Source organism: Doryrhamphus excisus, chromosome 21, assembly GCF_030265055.1.
Source record: "Doryrhamphus excisus isolate RoL2022-K1 chromosome 21, RoL_Dexc_1.0, whole genome shotgun sequence".
Classification (NCBI taxonomy): domain Eukaryota; kingdom Metazoa; phylum Chordata; class Actinopteri; order Syngnathiformes; family Syngnathidae; genus Doryrhamphus; species Doryrhamphus excisus.
In genome coordinates, this window is record NC_080486.1 from 1386384 (window position 1) to 1407388 (window position 21005).

At 44.3% G+C, this 21005-nt stretch overlaps 2 protein-coding genes across 9 annotated transcripts in view; both read left to right on the plus strand.

Annotated features, from left to right (window-relative positions):
- The first annotated feature begins 7881 nt into the window (after positions 1 to 7881).
- Positions 7882 to 9932, plus strand: prmt6 (protein arginine methyltransferase 6). The gene has a single exon (XM_058060851.1). It carries the CDS (start codon positions 7995 to 7997, stop codon positions 9051 to 9053), a length of 1059 nt encoding a protein of 352 aa, XP_057916834.1. The 5' UTR covers positions 7882 to 7994; the 3' UTR covers positions 9054 to 9932.
- A 2099-nt stretch (positions 9933 to 12031) lies between these two features.
- The window catches only part of ntng1a (netrin g1a), a 74876-nt gene continuing 65902 nt past the window's right edge, over positions 12032 to 21005 (plus strand). For 7 of the 8 annotated variants that reach the window (XM_058059928.1, XM_058059930.1, XM_058059929.1 and 4 more), the window contains exons 1-2: positions 13950 to 14496; positions 20271 to 20886. In XM_058059928.1, coding sequence (XP_057915911.1) covers positions 20638 to 20886 — 249 coding nt within the window. In that variant the 5' untranslated portion in view covers positions 13950 to 14496; positions 20271 to 20637. Of the gene's footprint in view, positions 12074 to 12152; positions 12240 to 13263; positions 13369 to 13949; positions 14497 to 20270; positions 20887 to 21005 lie in introns of those variants that run through there. The other variant, XM_058059926.1, reaches the window with a different exon arrangement.

Genomic DNA, 21005 nt, shown 5'->3' on the forward strand with positions numbered 1-21005 from the left:
CTGCTACGTGTCCTTCTAGATGTTCTAAGTGAGGCTCAGTGGCGCAGTTCCAATTCCCTGGATCTGCATTTCAGGAGCAGCCACTCCATTCTAGATCTTCTTGTGGAGTTCGCTTGCTACAAAGCCATCCCCGTGCTGACGCGGCTTTACATCAAATCGACGCTCAAAGGCAAACCCAACGTTTCCATTTCCATCTAGCTTGGTCTTCGCTCTCCCGTGAAGTCGGCTTGACTTTTGATGAAGCGACTCGGCGGATACTGATAGCGATGTAATAATTTAGAGCGATAACAAGCAGCGGTTCAAGTCAGACAGCACTTTTTATGAGTGTGTTCTTATTAAACTGCTCCACATACTCACTGACGACTGATGCTTACCCCTTCTGATGGCGGAGAGATAGTCGTCACCCTGCTTTTTATGGCTCCACTTGTTGCATATGAAAAATCTTTGCTATTTCAGATGACCTCCAAAAGCCATCAACAACAAGCCTTTTCCAGCTGCAATACATTTTTCTGCCATCCTATTGGGATTCATCCGTTTGTGCATACAGTAGTAAACCTGCGTGACATATGGGAATCTCTTTACAGCTCACTTCGCATTTCATCTCAGGGTTGCAAAGATAAACCAGAAGCCTCCGCTTGCTCTGTCGGCTCCGACTGCTGAGGCAAAGGGACAGGAAATCATTAACATCAAAACAATCTTGATGAAGGTCGGTCAAATCAGGGGAATTCAATTAGTCACCTTGAGGAAAAGCAGACGCGGAATAACCAGCGTATGGACGGTCAACATGGCGTAGCTCGGTCCTTTGCCTAATTTGATCTGTCACATTTTCCAATTAGGATACAAAAAGGGATCATTTTGCACTGATAAAACGCCTTTTTTTTCCTAACGCATATCTTTAACAGAGAAAGAGGCAGAGAAAACGTTTTGGTTTGAGGGTTGGGATTGTTTCCACTTAATTTACATGCAATCTCATCTAGCAGGAATGTGTTCCCATTGTTGGCGCCGCAGAGGAGCTATCGGGTCTTTTCAGCGAAAGCGTTGGTGGATATGACACACAAAGACCGTATTCATAGAGTCGTCAAACCAAGTGAAGCCCCGCAGGAGGTAGCATTATTTTTTTTTATATCGATTTCTGGTAAAATAACCTTCTAGTGTATTTACACAAAGATGTCGCTGATATAAAAGCCCATTTCACACAATTGGACACAATGTTGTCAGAAATGTACTCTATTGTCCTTTTAACTGTGGGTGTCGCCACCCCCACAGAAAGGCGTGTCCTCTCATCCCTCGCCATGTCACGCTTTGAATTTTGCAAGTTGACTTTATCACAGTTTTTTTAAATCTATCAATTAATATATCAGTGCTGTTTTGACTGTGACCTGTTATTCTTTTTAAAAAATGCATATTTAAGAAGGTTTTCTGTATTTTTTTTTAAACAATTCCAATCCTAAAAATATCTAAAAATAACTAAAATACAAATTAAGGCGTTCAGAAGACGCATTCAAAGAAGCAATATTCTACACTGGTCACTCGGTGTCATTAATGTTACTCTGAGATGTGAGACACACAAGCACCAGACTTTTGTGTCAGGTCGGAATCATCTCACAACAGGCACAATAATTCCTAACAACCGTTTAAACCCAGACGTCACTTCCTGTGTGCTGTCTGTAATTTACGTTTGTGTCAGGACACAAGTCGCCCTCCAGGGGACGCAATACCCTTACTGGTAAAGCTCAACTCAACTGCCTGTGTTCTTACTAAGCTTGGTCTAAAACAGAAGAAAAAGAAGTGATTTGGATCTACAGCGTTGGTCGGATAAGGGACCCTACTTCCCTGTACGCCATGTTGGCGGGCATCACGTGGCGGCACACTGTCCGGTCTGCCCTCGCACTTTCATCCAGGCAATCTAGCAAACTCCTAACTGACTCTCCGGGGACCAAGAATGAGCCGGTCTAACTAAATATCCAGTACAGCGGCCCAAAGTAGCCATTTAAGACCGCCGTGTAATGTCCCTTCTGGCACTTCCTGCCCGTCCAATTAGAGGTCCGAGCCGAGGTACTCAAGCTGAGCGCCGCTTTGGATAGATGATGTCATTGTTTGGGGATGAAGATAAAGCTGGCCGGCTCCGCATGGATCCCCAAGTGAAACTTTTAGAAAGCGGGGCGTAAAGGAGAGAAAGTACTAGCGTGTCATTTTCTTCCAAAATAACGACGCAGGGCTCCGTGTTTATGCGCCACAAATTATGTACCATCGCTTTCTTTATATGTAAAAAAAACGGTCAACTGTGACGTTTATGCTGCCTGTGGACATTGTTTGCCCGTGGGCTGGCGTTGTTCCGCTTGCAGGTTCGCACGAGGACAGCACCCAAGGCGAGGATGTATGTTTTACTGGAAGCCATTTTTGTCTAACAATAGAAACGTCTTCTCACTTTTCTGGACGCACACTTCCTGTTAGGACTGCAGCAGATACTGTACGTGTCTCCGCCTCTAAGACGTTACGTATGTATTTAAAAAAGAAACGCACCTCAGTCATGTAGGCCTATTTTACCTCCATTTTGCTGTTTTTTCTAAATTAGTTTTGATTAAATTAGCTTAAATAATAATGTATTTTGCTTAAAAAACAAACAAAGGTGTATCCGGTGGTAATTAAGTGAAGTTCCTCGGTGTAATCCACGGCGCTGCGGAGTGCCAAGCCAGATCGTCGGCAAGCCAGAACGTAATGAGGGAAGAGTTGAAAAGAAAAGCGCCATGGCGGCTGTCATGGCTCACAGGCTACGGCAGCATTCCATTAAGCTGTTAAGCAGCTCATTAGCTTGTTTTTATTCCCTTTATATTCTCCCTCACATTCCAATAAATCACATTAGGATATTAAGCTGTCAGGAATCGCATGTTAGGACACCGCTTTGAAGCTTGTTAAAAATAACATATACGCCGTGGCTCCCCTGCGCCATGATGTGAAATATTCAAGTGCCACGTTATCCGCGCCGAGGCAGCTCGCCGATACTGGAACAAAACAAGCACTTTTGCCTCATAAAACCTGGCTCTCTTGTTTCTATTTCGGGTTCCTCACATCAGATAATGTGGCATAAAATCCTTCGTCTGCGCACTCGAGCACTTTCATTTCATATTTTCATTCCAACTGGTTGAGGTTGTGGACAGATCGATGCGTGCAATTAGACACGCGAGGCCCGCCGATTGAGCTAATGTGCTTGGATGGATTTTCTCGTTTATGTATTTGGAGGTAACCAATACTGTACTGCGTAATCTGGAGATCGACTTTGGGGTCACCATCTTCCCGATAAGAAGAGCGAGACGGCTAGACACGACCGCAACATCCTTCCCTCCACGCGTCCGTCTATGCGTTGTCTGTCCCGCATATCCTCTGTTGGGTCACTGCCCCACCATGATCATGCCAGATGCCATAGTATGCTGCTAACGTTTTAAAGCCCATCAATAGACTTTATTCTAATTTTCCAAAAATTCCGATTTTCTCAAAATTTTGACTTAAAGAAAGTAACCTTTCCAAAAATGACAACTTTATTGTTCATGTTATTTTGCTCATATTTTATTTTTCTCCAAAAATTATGTCTTGTCGTTAGATTCCGTTTCCGACCGCTCGTTATTCAAGTTAAAGCAATCCGTCAGTGCTGCCGACGTGTCTGTTAATATCCATACGAGTGTTTCCGTGTGAACGTGTCCGGGCCTGCCCGCTCTGATAAATGTCGCCCGGCCACACACTAACGACCAGCACAGGTTCTCTCTTCGCCTGTCTTCTACCTTCAGGGTGAGATGCACAGCACCTTAACACAAACTGAATGCTGCCTTCTGTCCCTTTGAGACGGCATCGATTTTTTTTTTTTACTTAACAGCATCCAAGGTCAGCGGCAAGAACGAGCCGGGAGCGTCTTATCGCCTCAAAAATACCACACCTGCCTGTCATGTCTGCGTGTTGAAAGGGAAATAAACACTAATCATTTTGACTCATTGGGCGCTTGCATAATGCCCCACAACGGTCAAAAATTGTGCTGAAATTCCAGATTTCTATTGCCTCATAACCTTGTAAATGTGCTACCTAGCAAAGAACTTAAGAGTACAAATGATGGCAACATAGACGGGCGATGGAGTTGTTTCCATGTGTTAGCTACGTAGCTACTAGGATGCTAACAAGGACGACAAGATGCATCCTATATTGTACGCTCACCGGGAAATGGACACAAACCAAGGTGAAATTTTGGAATAAATTTTGGACATAACGGAAAAAACATACTAACTAGGGCGCTAACTGAGTTTACACTCTGCTTATGTTTTCCTAATTTTAACTACTTTTATTTTTACATGCAAAAAAAAACTAATCTAATTTGAGCGTATTTTATCTTACTATCTTGACATTGCATGAAATTAAAAACTGCAATATATGCTAACCGGGAAATATACGCAAACTGATACAAAGTTTCGGTGTATTTTTTCCGCTAACCAAAAACCATGCTAACGGAGGCTAGCCACAATTCCACTGGGTTTGGTTAACTACTTTTAGCTAACTGCTACAAGCATTTCGTTTAGCGCATTCTGTCTTCCCATGACGTTGTAAAAAAAACCTGGCTTGGGTAATGTGATCTAATTGCGATGTCATGTAACAGATACCGGGGGTGGATGAGGGAAGTGAGTCTACAGGGAAGGGGGGGGTGTGGGGGGTGTAATTAATGAATTGATTTCCCAGGATGTGGATTGACAGGCCAAGGTCCTGCTACGGGATTGGCCGGTGCGACAGACGGGTGGAAAGGCTGAGCGTGCGGAGCGCTGGTGACCGTGCAAATAAGACGGAATGAAAAAGCCCCCCGGCAAGAAATTTAGTTGCAGGCTTTTGTTATAAGTTTTCTGCTGATAAGCACTGGCACACACGGCGAGTCCGTGCAGGGAGATGCCAAAGAAATAATATAACTGGAGTCCAGACGGATCCAAGTGTGGGTCAATGAGACGGTCAATGTGTGTTAGGACGTAGCGGATATCAACAAAAACACTAAAAAATCAGCAAAAATTTGAAAAAAAGCAGTAATTTTACACCAATAAATATAAGTATTCAAAGAAAAAACACATCTAACAAGATTAACATAGTAAATGAAGAATATTAATGTAATTTTAGTAGCATGGAGTTGAAAAATGAGGGTTTTATTATGAGTTGTATTTTTAAAATATATGTACATCTTATACATCTTTTCTTTTTTCGCTCTGTGGCCCTAAAGTTTGGGCACCCGTGGCCTGTCCGATTCCTTGATTGATGAAACAAGGCTGAGATTCAGGTGTGATCATGTGATCCACTGTGTGCGCTTCCAGGATGATGCTGTGCTGGTATTGGGTGTTTGTTGCAGTATCTGACAGGCCGGTGCTGCTAATGCTGCACGGGCGGCTCCCGTGGGGGCTTGCAAGCTGACCAAGAGAAAGAACAGCTGCTGATGGCTTCGTGCAAAGCCACACAGTGCTTCTTTGGTGCTCAAAGCCCCCCCTTTTTCTCTTTCCGTGCAGTATTTCACTTATTGCATTTTAGCCACATTACCCCTGGATCTGGAGCACAATTAGGACGCTTGTATGCAGATATGATGACCTTACCTCAATTAAAGGTAGATGAACTCTACCTGGAGATTCTTCCCGACCTCACATGGAGTCCGAGTAACTAAAAGACAGGATTTGGATGGTCAGTATCTGCAGGGGAAAGCCTGAGAATGAGGCCACTCCAAATTGTCCATAGGTATGGATGTGAGTGGGAATGTTTTTTTTATATAAGTGCCCTGTGATTGGCTGGCCACCAGTCCAGGGTGTCCTTGTCTCTTGCCCGAAGTCAGCTGGGATAGGCTCCGGGGACCCCTAAGGAAGTTTCAGGAAGTTAAGTCCCATAGTTTTAGTTTTAAATAAGGAATCCTACTCTGAGCTAACTCACTCACCACAGTCAGGACTAGAACTGGTTAACCGTGATAAGTGAGGGATTTCTGTCGGATGTATTCTCCACATTGTAAAATATTTGATGTGGGGAGAAATACACACACTGTAACCTTGGTTTCTAATATCTGGCGTATAGGAGACGGATCATTGTTGTGCCTGCGTGCACAAACACACACACTTTGTGTAAAGATAAAGGTAAACAAGGCCGGCCAGCCCAGCGGGATCTGGATGCTCGGCCGTGTTTGCTTTTTTGGCAGCCATTCCACTTGACGCTCGAGAGGAGGTGAGGACAACATGGCCGACGGCTTCTAGTGTCTGTGCGCGTCGTGTCCAGCAGCGATGCCTCCGAGCTTCCTGCCAAGTACATACCATCACAATGTGTCCGCGTTTGCCACTCCAGTCATCCATCCATCCCTGCTTTGCACATTGTCCAATTCCGCTCCTGGCGATACATCAGTGAGGGATTTATCTCATTCCGTCTTCAGATGATGATGGCGGGATGTGTCACGTTTGAGTCGACATGAATAGAAGGCTAAATTGAAGCTTAGATTACAAAGAGTGTTTGTTTGGAGATAATGCTCACTCTCTCGTCATGGCGGCTATTGGCGTTCATGCAAAGTATTCTACCTGCTATTATTTCTATTTTTGAACAGACTGGTAATGTCAGTTGTATGTGTGGGCTGTAAAAAAAAAAAAGCAAAACAAGCACCCTACAACAATTTGCCTTGTTTTGCTCCTCAGACCACTGCTTCTTCTTTCATGTGTTTCCATCATTATAACATGGGATACAGCTCCTGCTTGTTTGTCCAGTTTATCCACTCTTGGCAAACATGTCTGAAGCACAGCCGAGTGAAGTCCCACAGGGCCGTCAGGGGGAAGAGTTCTGCCTGCCAAAACTTTGGGGAAATCTCAGAAGTACTGTGTAGTGTAGCTTGTTAAAAGATATGGACGGCATGGATGTCTAAATGCCGCACGGTGGCTTCATTGTTAGGCTAATTGGAGGATATTCATTTGCGGAAAAAACACGCATTTGCACACAAGGTAGTACCAAGAAGAATAAGAAAAAGTAAATAAAGGTAAATACAATCATCCCTTGTCAAGTGGCTCTGGGCCTGACCATGACATGTGAATTTCCACAAAATAGTATTCCTATTATATATTAGGATCATATAATCCTATTAAAATTAAATATTATATTATTATTTATATATGTAATATAATATATTTATATTATTAATATATAAAATAAAATCCTATGTCATAGAATTCCTCTTTATTCATTATGAGAGCCCTGGAGGCAAGAATTAACACCCCTATAGTCACATTTACACTCCTATTACTCAAAATTGTAGACATAATAACAGAAAATAAGACTTTTCTAGACAGGACTTTCTGGTGTCTCATCAATGGAACCGTGGCTTTTTAGAATACATCTCATATCTTTATATGCGTCTTTTAAATGCTGTATATTTGTATTGGTCATTTAGCCATTTTTATGATTAAAAATGCTTAATTTATGCAAAGAATACATCAAATCTGCTTCAAATCAAATGAGTGCCTTTTGACTAATACTCGGCTGTAGCCAACCACTTCATAATTCACTGATTTATTTTGAAAAAACGTGAATTCGAACCGCAATGTTGTGGGGGACGACACTACGTTATGTATGAATAATATGTGTGTGTCAATATACAATGCTGTTTTTATTATAATATTATTTAAAAAATATTTAACATATATTTCTATTTTTAACATTAATAATTGTGTTTTAAATAAATATCCGTATATACTTACTTTGATTGTAAGTTTGTTGGTAAATGGTTGTTGAGTGATCCTGATCCACTCGGTCCAAAACTTTGACTCTACGTTGTTTTGGTACGCTCAAAAATCACGTTGCGCACTACTTATTTTGGGCTGTGAACACAACACGTGACTGCAACGTCATATCTGCATGTTCATGGGAGTTGTAGACTCACTGCGCTTAGCCTCGTGCGCTGTTAACAGAAGAAAACTACAAATCCCACAGATTGCCAATGCGGAAGTAACTCAGACGGTAAAAAGATGTCTCAAACGGTGAAGAAACGAAAATGCGATAAAACCCGACAGGACGACCTTTATTTTGACAGCTATTCAGATGTGACAATTCACGAAGAAATGATAGCGGACCACGTCCGGACCAACACGTACAGACTGGCCATTCTGCAGAACAGCGAGTCCATTCGAGGTAAGGTTGTACTGGACGTGGGTGCAGGAACCGGCGTTCTGAGCATGTTCTGCGTTCAAGCCGGCGCCAACAAAGTGTACGCCGTCGAAGCGTGTTCCATTGCCGAACAAGCTGTGAAAATTATCAAACACAACGACATGGACGACAAAATCCAAGTCGTCCGAGGCACTGTCGAGACTGTTGAGTTACCGGAAATGGTGGATGTGATTGTGAGCGAGTGGATGGGCTATGCTCTCCTGCATGAGTCCATGCTCAACTCGGTCCTGTACGCCCGCGACAAGTGGTTGAAAAAGCCCGGCGGGGTGATCCTGCCCAACAAAGCCGACCTCTACATCACGCCCATCAGCGAGCCAATGGTGGAGGACCGCCTGTACTTCTGGTACACTCTCAAAGACAAGTATGGCGTCGACATGTCCTGTATGAGCGACTTTGCCAGAAAATGCATCAAGAACTCGGACATCTCTGTCAGCCCGGTGACCGCCGAGGACGTGCTCTCCCACCCAGCCCGCTTCGCCGAGCTGGACCTGTACACGACCACGGTGGAGCAGATGCGGTCCGTCAAGGGTCACTTCCGGTGCGAGTCTTTCGGCTCTGCGGCAGTGAACGCTTTCTGCGTTTTCTTCACCGTCTCCTTCCCCTGCCCGGACAAAGCGCAAGCGCTCGTTCTGTCCACGTCCCCCTTCAAGCCGGAAACCCACTGGAAGCAAGCGGTTCTGTACCTGGACCAGCCCGTGGACGTGATGCAAGACACCGTGGTCAGCGGTGAGGTGGACATGTACCCCTCGGAGGAAAGCGACAGACATATATGCATTCGTCTGGACTACACCATCGGAAAACAGAAAACACAGACCAAGACTTTTTCTATACCAGACTGGACCGCTGAGACACTGTCGTAGTTTGCTGTCCTTGAACTGTCCTTGATTGCACTTCCCGATGTTTCAAAGGTCATTCACAGATGGCAGTACATTTTATTTGGTGACCTCACGCACAAATCTGGTAAAAACGTTACTTACGTAATAGAAATAGGATGGGAATAAAGTGTTTGACTGATTTGTTTACTCCTTATTTGCATAACGAGACAAGTTGGTCAACATAACCCAAAGTGGCTGCTAAGAGTGAACTTCCTTTTGCTCAACATCACCATCCCGACCAAAACAATGCGTCTTTTATTTTCCAAATGACTCAACTTTCTTGCCAAATCAATATGAAGCAATCACAAATTAGTCCTCCTGTCATTTATTTTACTATAACCCAAAAAAAGTTACCATATGTGTTTCTGTCATTGCAAACTACTGCAAACTACTTCAACTTTTCCAGGCTCCCAAAGGATGGAGTCTTACTTGCTCATTTTTGTTGCTCAGGAAAAAGATACAAAACTTCTTGAAAAGTCTTCATTTCCATAGAATGTTGTTATTTCAGTAAAGACGCAAGCTAAGGTCAGGAATTTCAGTGTTGACGGCTCGGAAGTGGTTTTGTCCTTGAGTTGTCAGCCTGCTGTGCGGCACGTTTGTGTTTACTATACCGTCTGAGACATGCAGATTGTTTTCAAGGTTTCTCGTTGATGAAACGGCAACGTGTCCAACAACAATTATGCCGTTGATCAAAGTCCTGCATCTCCACTTTAGGCCAATTTGGACTTTTAAAATATTCCTGTAAGGGTTTATTACATTAACTTTGCATTTTTGGATGTCATTTATTACTCAATTACATTGCTGGAATTTATCTCGGCAAAGTCAATATTATGATATTGATGAGTGATATTTGATAGTCCAGTCGTTGTTAAAAGTCCAATTTTCAGTGTCTTCATTTATTGTTCCAAAAGTTTGATTTAGTTGGGTGTCATAACAAATGATAACAATAACAACCAACAAAAACCTTAACAATAATGAAAATTTGTCATAAATATAATTTTATAATACTAATTGTATTTGTTTATTCTAGTATTTGTTGAATTGTGTCAACAAATGCTAGAATGGAACGGATGTCACTTTTCCAATGAATGGATTCCGACTTCCGCCATTTGTGGAAAAACGGCTAACAAATGATTGAACATGTTTTTTCCAGCAGCTTGTTTCTCGATCCCCCGCTGAAACCTGCCTGGCGGTGCGGTGTCTAATCACGGCCACTCATTCATCCTGGTATGCTAATGACAGCACGCACAGAAGCCAATGGGATTCAATTCCCGCCGTCGGTTACAGTAAGCGATATTTCTGTCAGCACATCCTGAGCTCACAAATGAAGACGGCGATATTGACAAAAGCTAATTTGGCACAGCAGCCTCCGAAGTGGTGGGCTTCATTTCTCCGGGGGGCGGGGGAGACAATTTGTCATCATTACCATTAGCCGCCGGAACTGAGCGTGCCACCGCATGGGCCTTTGTTTTTTTTTTTGTTTTATTTTGACTGGCCATCTCAGCCAACATAGGTGATGTCTTTTACGAGGCACCTGCTTTTAAAGCGCCCAGACATGCCACGGACGGATGCACTCTGTGCACCACGGACCCCCACGGAATCCACAATCAGTTCTCCTACAATCTACCAAACACTGTGAGCCCCCTCCTCCCGGTCTGCCCTCTAATCCTTTTTCAATCATGCACTTTTTGGATTATGCCTCCATGTAATTCTTTTCAGGTATTGTTTTAGAAGTTAATATGATATTTCAATTTAGGGGAGCTGGTGCATGGGCTTAGAAACACCGGGCGGGATTGGATAAGCAGCGGAGGTCTGCTCGCAGCAGATTGGAGCCGAGGTTGATAAGCGTAGAGACTGGCCCCGTTTGCTACTTTGGCTCCTCCGTGGAAGGGCGAGGGACTTTCACCAAGGGCCCGGTGGGGTTACCAGTTTGGCGTCACCTACAGCAGCGCCCCCCCACCTGGGCATCCATTTTCTATACTGCTTATCCTCATTAGGGTCAAAGGGGTATTCTTACGTCTACATCTAGCTAGGGCATTTATTGGAATGTGTTGGCTTTAATTTTGTCATTAAGGGGTGATGGCGGATTCCGCGGCCAAACCAGTTAAAAACCACCGACTGACACCAACAAGATTGGTTCCATAGACATGCATGTCTTGATCCACGTTGATATTGGCAGCTTTAATGAATTCAAATGTAAAGAACACCCTTGAACGGTCCGTGGAATACCCACAACCGCAGTTTGCATATCAGACTGCTTTTTTAGGCTGTACTTAAATGGCTCTTTGTTAGTTTGCCACCATGCTCCTCTCTCTTGTCACACAGTGAATTAGAAAAAAGAGGTTCATCATGACAGGCGAGCTGCCCTTGGGCTAAGAGACGACGAGCGAGCGGGCGAGAGAGAGAGAGAGAGCGCTGCATGGAGAGCTGTCTCCACAGTTCCACCCTTGACGAGTCCAACAATGATGAACTAACCGCCATCATGCTTGTGTGCTTTACAGCTGCCATCCATGGCGGGGATTAATTGCCGTCACGTTTTGCAGACTATTCTCCTCTGGATGTTCCGTATTTTACACACTGGAACCGCTCACAAAGGTGCAAAAGTCAACATCTGGCATCAGTTTACCTCCGAGGCCTTTTGATGGCACCTTTCTTCTGTGCTTTGCTTGCTCAGACTCCCATTGTTTCTGCTGATTTGTATGACACTTCATTTCAACTTTTTAATTGCGTTTAAATGCTGGTGATGGCGGCGGCAAACTGCAGTGTTGCAAATTATTGTTTTGCCTATGTTCAGCGTTTTATTGCATAAAAATGGCTAACGCTCTCGCCCCAAAACAGCTGGGATAGGCTCCAGCACCCCCACGACCCTCATGAGGATAAGCAGTAGAAAATGAATATATATGTATATTGGGTAGTATGAGTGTAAAGGCGGCTATAGGGGTGCTATTTCATGTCTAGATGGCTCTAATGAAGACAGTGATTCGACCCAAGGCCGTTTGAATCAGGTGATAAGCATGTGGAGGATTTGTTTTACAGACAAGGTGCCTCTAATCTCGACTAATAAAGTGTATTTTTTTTTTTTAGGTTTTCGACCACCCACAGACTGGTACCGGGTTTGGCACAATGATTGGGGGCACCTGCTACGGAGGACCTCTGGGCAGTGTTTTTGCGGTAAGTCTTTCCAAACCGCATTTGGAACAAGAGTTCTCATATGGTTTCAACTTGGGACCCCCGTTTTTCTTATGGTCATTAAGTTGCGACCCTCTTAAATGTTTAATGACACTGTAATGTCGGGCGAGACACACAAGCACCAGACTTTTAATGCAGGTTTTGAGGATCACACAAGCACCATAATCCCTAAGACGTCTACTGTTATGATGCTGAATTCGAATATTAAATATAAAGTTCACAAACCAATAAGTCAAGGACAAAAAGCCAAAGAATATGAATCACGTTCAAGTGATTGTATTTATACGACGGCATATGTTGTTGTATTAAATTTAGTGACATTGTTTACCAATAAATTTGATGATACAAATCATCAAAAAAGTGGGAAAATGTCCAAAAAAAAGTATGTGTATGGGTGATACCGACTGTATTTCCTGGGTATGGGCTCGACACAAACATTTGTAGGCGTTGTATATTCAGGGTCGTCTTATATTTACACCCTACTTTCCTTGACTTTTCTACATAAAACAGGTGTCTGTTTTTTTACCTCTTATTTTTCCACATTATTTTCCCACATTTGACAGACTTTTTGTGCCTTCTTCAAACTTCCCCACACACCCGGGCTCCTTAAGATGCTGTATTTGATTTGGCTTTGCATATGGTACAGGCTGATATTGCAGGGAGGGGGGGAAAGTGTCACATATTCCTTGTTTTATCCAAACGTGTGACACGCCGATGCTGAGACATCTTTGATGAATAAAACAAGTGCAGTTCAAGGTGGTGGCTCCCAGCAGCTGCTGTCTGCAAAGAAATAAACTTGAGCTGTCAGAGGCTCACAATGTCTGTGCAGCCACTCTGCTCTCTCTCTCCCCCCCTCCCCAACCACCCAACCCCCCCCTCCTCACACACTTGGACTCTTTGCATCTATCAGGCTCTGCGTTTTTGCAAACTTTTCAACAATTGCACAGCGTGTGGGACCCTGAAATATCTTTTATTTGCGTCCCGTGTGGCCGCCGCTTCTCCGTAGGTGACACCCACCGGCGGCACCGGGCTGAGATGTCCCGTCTTAGAGCGGATGGAGGAGGCTGCAACAGGCGACATGGCCGGCTCTCTCCGGGGCTCTGAGACCAAGGTGAGAGGCTTCGAGCTCATTTCCCCCCCACCCAGTTATTCATCCGTTGGGTGGGTGCTGATCAACTTTCTGTATAGGGGTGGAACAAAACAAAGAAAATACAAAAAATGTGCATATAAAAACACATTATGGTGATATTTTTTGAAAATTTTCTTGCATTATTTGCAAGTTTCGGCACCTTTAAGACCACTGGCATTGCACATGTAATGATAAATTAAATTAAAAATATATTTAAATCAGATTTGAGCAATATTTTCTGGTGAAACTTTTTCAGTTTTGCATTATAATGCAGGTTTTATTGATTTATCATCAAAGTACGTTTAAAATGAACCCCACGAAACTCCTTTCCAGCCACGTAGAGCCGAGTAAATGAAGATATTTTGGTATTTAAACGGTGAATTTCGCATCTTAAGTGTTAAATGGATTCATTCTTGGAGGTGATCATGTGACTTGGGCTTCTTCTTTTATTGCACGCCGGGTCCCAAAAGAGGATGCTGTGCGTGCGTGTGGGTGGATGCACGCCTGGGTGGGGAGGGACGGATGGCGAGGTGAAGAAGGGGGTGGCAGCAGAGTGAGGAGACCACCCATAGATAGGTGCGCAAAGCTGCGCGTCTCTGCGATCGCATCCTCCCAATCGGAGCTGCGCCTCTCACATGGGGACGCGCACACGACGGACGTAGTCTGCGAGTGGAGGGACTCCGGACGGATTCCAGTCTTTCTAGCGCGTTGTCCGAGTCCAGGAGGGAAGAGGGCGTCTTTGGGAATATCGGAAGTTTCTCCAGTGCCGCCCGAACGTGTTCCACCCCGACACTTGGACGAGGACTATGATGGACACTTTGGCGCCGGGGCTCCTGTCCAGAAAGGCTCCGGTGTGCGTGACGCACGGCGCTGCACCGGTCATGAGTTTTCCTGTGGCAGGACAATCCTCTTGATCCTCCAGGCAGAGCAATGGTGCGCGCTGCGAGTCCTCTGAGACTGACGTGCGCACTCATCACATTCCGGCTCTTGCAAGAGCGCGTCTTAAAACGCTTCATTCCCCATTCATGATCATTCTGCTGCTGCTCGGAACTTGTTGAGCGAGGGACTTGGACCTTGGAGCACATGTGCGTTAGTTGGACCTCCACATTTGTAAGTGCTTGAACTTTTTGCCTGCGTGCGTGTGTTTTTCTTTTCTTCATGCGTACTTTTCTTAATCTTCCTCATCCTGCTTCAGTTTTCTTATTCTTTTTCTTTCTGTGTCCAAGTGCTCGCTTCACTTTATTTAAAGGCGCCCCCTTGTGGAAGTCGAGGTGGTTTTTGTCATCTATCAAGCCTAATTGCGTTTGTCTCCTGCTGCAGGCCAATTGCTTTGACATTAATTTGTCATTAAATGAGCTGCCTATTACAGTTAGACCTCCCCTGGTGCACTTTTTAGCACATGCCTTGAAGTTCCCTTAAATGAGCCACAATGGGGTGGAAGACGTGTGAGCCTGATGGTATTACCGAAGTCAAACATGGCTTTGTGTTCTTGGATGCTACAGTCATCTTTCAGGTGGATGGATGGACCTCGGCTTTTGGTCAGGGGCATCGAAACCTTTCCCAGCGAGGGCTACGTTGGTAAAAATGAAGGAATGCAACTTGGCCATGTTGATACTTTGTAAAGCAACACATGTTCAGTCGATGTGTGAAGAACTTATATTCATTTCAAGATAATCTTAGCGTTGTGATATCGGTGAAAAAGCTTTGTGCAGCTTTGGTCTTTTTCCCAGTTTTGCTGTTTTCCCCCAAAAATATATTTCAACATTTTAAATAATTCTCATAATATTTTTACTTTGTTATAACTTGTTCATAAACCTAATTTTCCACAATTGACAACTTTATTTTGTTTTCTTTAGAAGATTGATATATAAAAAAAACAATATATATTTTTTTAATATTTCATTTCTATTTTCTAATTGTGAATTTATTTCCATAATAATTTGAATTTATTCTCATAACATTGTCACTTTTTCCACCACCTAAATTTCCAACAAAAGTTATTTTTGTTTTCTCATAAAATAGTCCTTTTTTATATTATGTCATGTTATGTCGCTAAAAAATATATTTTTTTTATAATATTCTATTGTAAAATTGCTGCTTTAGGTTGGATTACCAATACTACTTTTTCCTCTTAATATTTTGACTTTCTTACAAAATTGCTGCTATTTCTATTTTTACTGTTTTTTTGGTTAAATTATATTATTAGAATGTCCAGCGGGCCAATAAAAACAGCTGCGAGCCGTAAATGGCCCCTGAGCCGCACCTTGGGCACCGTCATAAGCCATCACACCCCAGTGGCCAAAAGCTGACTATACTAAGTCTGGAGGTCATAACGGGATGCAGGACTATGGTGTCAGTGTGAAACAATGTATTCATATTCATATTCATACAATGCATGTCTGCCTCCTCATTTGTGCCTTTTCCATGCAGTATTTCCTGCACAAGCGACCTCAGCGAGCATCTTCTTTGCAGCTAAAGTGGACATATTTGAGTATCCAGGCATGTCACTGCGGTTAGAGTAATGTGCATGCGGCCTTTTAGGAAAAAAAAGTGCCTTTAATAATGCATTAGGTGTTCCAGTGTCGCAAAGAGAGCCATGCTTGGTGGCGAGGCGAGGCGAGGAGGGAGGGCGGCTGAGGCGTGATCTTGTTTCGCCCTTTTCATTGGGTGCCTCCACGCCGAAGTAACTGACGCCCGAGGGCTCTCGACTCAAAGTCGGGGGGGCCGCACGGCCGCACTCGGCCTGTCAAAAGTGCTGCTCCTGCACAAACAGGGTGCATGTGTCAGAGTTGCACGCTCAGGGGGGTCGGGGGGGTTTGGGATGAAAAAACACTGATAGAGTATTGTGGCAGATTGAGCGGGTGGGGGCAAGCGAAGCGCATCCTTAGAAGTCACGCATTGATTGCCTTCAAAGGCCGGCTCAGACCTGCCCCGCTAGCTGAGTCGCATCCTGGTTCTGGACCTTGAAACCCAACACAGCACCGACTGACTTCAGTCAGAAGAGTTGTGGCTTTTAATTATTGGCTAATAAGCATCATAAAAATGTCAGGAAATTGTTAAAAAAAAACTAAGATGTGAATTAAAGCCAATGAGGCAATATAACTCATGTTTTTTTTTACATTAGAGCCTTCCAGACATGAAATAACACCCCTATAGTCATCTTTACACCGCTTTTACCCAATATGGTGGACATAATATATATTAGAACTAATAATAGGTCGTATTCAAGCACAAATCTTAGGTGAAAAATGGATTTTGGGTTTTTGTACTTTTCAGTTCTTCAGTTAAGGGGACTGGCTGGAGGAGCTGCCCCCCGCCTCCCCCCGTCTACCGGGTGGACTTCTCCGGCACTTAAACAGCCGTCAGCAGTCCGCCCATTCGCCATCGGCCGACACGATTAAAAGTTGATAAGCCGGCCGGTCGTAGGCGCCGACATTTTCAGAAGCGGAAAGGTGGGATGCATTCCCGCCCAAGGCTGTCATGTTTGCAGGGCCCCACTTTGCATTTCTGAGGACGGCGCCCTTATTGGCAGCTTATTTACAGGCAGGATGAGTTATGTCGTCAGCATACAAAAGGGAAGCTTCCATCCTGATCTATCTTTTATCTACCTCCGACTGTCTGCCCTCGCTCTCTCCGCCCTTCCCTCTCCTGTCTTCTTGTTTCCCTCCTTTTTAACAAAGCACTGGTGGGGAATATGAAACAGGAAGAGGCAGGGAAGATGAAAGTAAAAGAGGCAGGACGGAAGCCGTGTCAGAAATCGCCCTTGAAAGTGCATAAAATGCGTGAAATTAAAAATAAAAAGGTGGGGATACATCCCTGCTATCTGCGCTTACCTTCATCATTCCAGCTTAGTTTGTGCTGAGCTCGTCCTTATTGATTGCTTTGAAATTCTTGGGTGTGACTAATTGGTTTAATTGGAACTATTAGCACGTCCGCCACATCCCCGCTCGCTACCTTTTGGACCTTGGACCACAACTCACCTGACCAATGGAGAGCGTATTCTTCTTAAGTCCCGCCCCCAGGGACTCCTGGCATGACGGGCACCAGCGGATGCTTGCACAGATAAATACTGTACGCATGATCAGCTTCCTCTTGGGCATTCAATTACATTTAGTTCCTCAGTAACTACTCTAAATGTTTGTGCATTAGTCATCAGGTCTTCCTTGGTTCCTCAGTAACCACTCTAAATGTCTGTGCCTTAGTCATCAGTTCTTGGTTCCTCAGTAACTACTCTAAATGTCTGTGCCTTAGTCATGAGTTCTTGGTTCCTCAGTAACTACTCTAAATGTCTGTGCCTTAGTCATCACGTCTTCCTTGGTTCCTCAGTAACTACTCTACATGCATGTGCCTTAGTCACAAGGTCTTCCTTGGTTCCTCAGTAACTACTCTAAATGTCTTTGCCTTAGTCATGAGGTCTTCATTGGTTCCTCAGTAACTACTCTAAATGTATGTGCCATAGTCATGAGGTCTTCCTTGGTTCCTCAGTAAGTACTCTAAATGTCTTTGCCTTAGTCATGAGGTCTCCCTTAGTTCCTGAGTAACTACTCTAAATGCATGGGCCTTTGCCACGAGGTCTTCCTTAGTAACTACTCTAAATGCATGTGCCTTTGCCATGATGTCTTCCTTAGTTCTTCAGTAACTACTCTAAATACGTGTGCCATAGTCATGAGTTCTTCCTTGGTTCATCAGAAACGACTCTAAATGTATGCGCCTTTAGTCATGAGTTCTCCCTTAGTTCCTCAGTAACTACTCTAAATGTCTATGCCTTAGTCATGAGGTCTCCCTTGGTTCCTCAGTAACTACTGTATTTTTGTGTACCTTGCTGTAAAGTGAGCCCATACTGTATGTACTCATCTACAATTGATTCAGGCGTACAGAATGCCATGAGGTCTCCCTTAGTTCCTCAGTAACTACTCTCAATGCATGTCCAGAAATGCCCATTCCCACATATGGATCCCCATGAAAACAAAGGTAGCAGGAGCGACATACAGATCTCCAACTGTGCTTATTCATCCAAGCTCCTCTCCAGCGAGTGTTGCTACATGACTGTAACCTTTCTTCATCCAGAGGTGTCATACACACATTGTCACCCGTGGAGTCCCCTTCCCAGGCAGCTCTTTAGTGTGGGCCTGAACACGGAAACACTGTGCTGCATCTCCTAATGGGAACATGGAGCTCCGTGCCAACAGTTCCCGTCATAATTGGCTGCTTTCTAACCTGCTGACTTCTCGCCCGTGCACGTTTTCTTACGTTTTACATTTAAGGGGTCTCTTACTCGCTTCCCTCCGCCTCTAAAGCATCTTGACAACTTGACTCTTTTTTCCTTTCCAATGATTAGCCTCTTTCACTTAGAAATACAGCAAGCTAGCCTCGTCAGCGCTAACGGTAGATATGGCATATTGCTGCTAACTGTACGGTTCTTTTGGATGGATGGATGGATGGATGGATGCGTTGTTAGTCAAGCTGACTGCGACCAGACCACGAGGATTCCGATTGATCGCTGCGCCAGCTGACTGGTGTGAACGATTAAACCAGGCTACGCCGTCTGACACTCAAGCTGTTAGCTCGCATCTCCATCAATCACCAGCAGTCAGGCTGCTGTTTGGAGGCGGGGAAAAAAACCTCCCCGTGGTCGTACAGTACCGTGGTTCCCATCCCTTAAAGCCTATATATTATGTACTTATGGGTCAGATTTATAAATTACATTTTCAAAAGGTGAATCCACCCTTGACATTTCTTCAAACATGTCATCTTTTTTCTCTTCATATTTTGATTTTATTCTTGTAACATTACTGCTCATTTTACTGCTCAGTAACTACTCTAAATGCATGTGCCTTAGTCATGAGGTCTTCCTTAGTTCCTCAGTAACTACTCTAAATGTGTGTGCCTTAGTCATTAGGTCTTTAGTTCCTCAGTAACTACTCTAAATGCATGTGCCTTAGTCATGAGGTCTTCCTTAGTTCCTCAGTAACTACTCTAAATGTGTGTGCCTTAGTCATTAGGTCTTTAGTTCCTCAGTAACTACTCTAAATGCATGTGCCTTAGTCATGAGGTCTTCCTTAGTTCCTCAGTAACTACTCTAAATGCATGTGCCTTAGTCATGAGGTCTTCCTTAGTAACTACTCTAAATGCATGTGCCTTAGTCATGAGGTCTTCCTTAGTTCCTCAGTAACTACTCTAAATGCATGTGCCTTAGTCATGAGGTCTTCCTTAGTAACTACTCTAAATGCATGTGCCTTAGTCATGAGGTCATCCTTAGTTCCCCAGTAACTACTCTAAATGCACGTGCCTTAGTCATGAGGTCTTCCTTAGTTCCTCAGTAACTACTCTAAATGTCTGTGCCTTAGTCACAAGGTCTTTTAAATTCCTCAGTAACTACTCTAAATGCATGTGCCTTAGTCACAAGGTCTTCCTTAGTTCCTCAGTAACTACTCTAAATGCCTGTGCCTTAGTCATGAGGTCTTCCTTAGTTCCTCAGTAACTACTCTTAATGTCTGTACGTTAGTCATGAGGTCTTCCTTAGTTCCTCAGTAACTACTCTTAATGTCTGTACGTTAGTCATGAGGTCTTCCTTAGTTCCTCAGTAACTACTCTTAATGTCTGTACGTTAGTCATGAGGTCTTCCTTAGTTCCTCAGTAACTACTCTAAATGCATGTGCCATAGTCACGAGGTCTTCCTTAGTTCCTCAGTAACTACTCTAAATGCCTAAATTTGCCCACTTTTGCTGTTGTATTTATACTCTTCTTGTTAAAGTACGTATATATAATGTGCCCTGGGCTTTAAAAAAAACAGCCATGGGCCACAAATGACCCCGGGGGTGCACTTTGGACACCCCCGTCCTGGCGCCGTATTCATCCGCCCTTCTGTGTTTATTTGTCCACAGATTGCCTCACAGGACGAGCACAATGACTGACAGCCAGACAAGCTGAGGAAACCTGTCACACCTTGTCTTATCAACACGTCAAAGGGCTATCTCCCGTTTGCCCCGCTCCCCCCCTTTTTTCCACCATCCTCCCTCCATCTTGTCCTCTCCTCAATGGGCTGCTAACCTTAGAGAGACAGCGCTAGTAGAAAAAGACACCTTTAAAGCAGCTTTCACATCACCTGGAAGGCATGTCTCCCTGCTTCCGTTGAATAAGTTGCTGTCAGTGGAAGAAGAGACGGTTGTTGTTCGCAAGTCTTGATAAGGAGATCCAGATCCCAGGGAGGAGATCCAGATCCCGGGAAGGAGCTGAGATAAAGGAGCAGTCATGCATCTGTATTTGGCGTTGACGCTGCAGGCGTTGTGGACGGGGGTTTGCCAAGCGGCCATGCAGCACTACCCTGCGGCGTGGGGCCACTACGACGTGTGCAAGTCCCAGGTCTACTCGGATGAAGGCCTCACCTGGGACTACATGGCCTGCCAACCGGAGGCGGCTGACATGACCCAGTACCTGAAGGTGACGCTGGATCCGCCCAATATCACCTGCGGAGATCCGCCCGAGACGTACTGCGCCCTGGTGAGTACGCCCGTGCAGTGCAACCATTTTAGTAGCATATTCTAAAAATAGCATTTAAAAAAATAAACTAAACAACAACGTAGAGTGGAAAGATCAGCAGTTTGCAAGAATGTCAAATT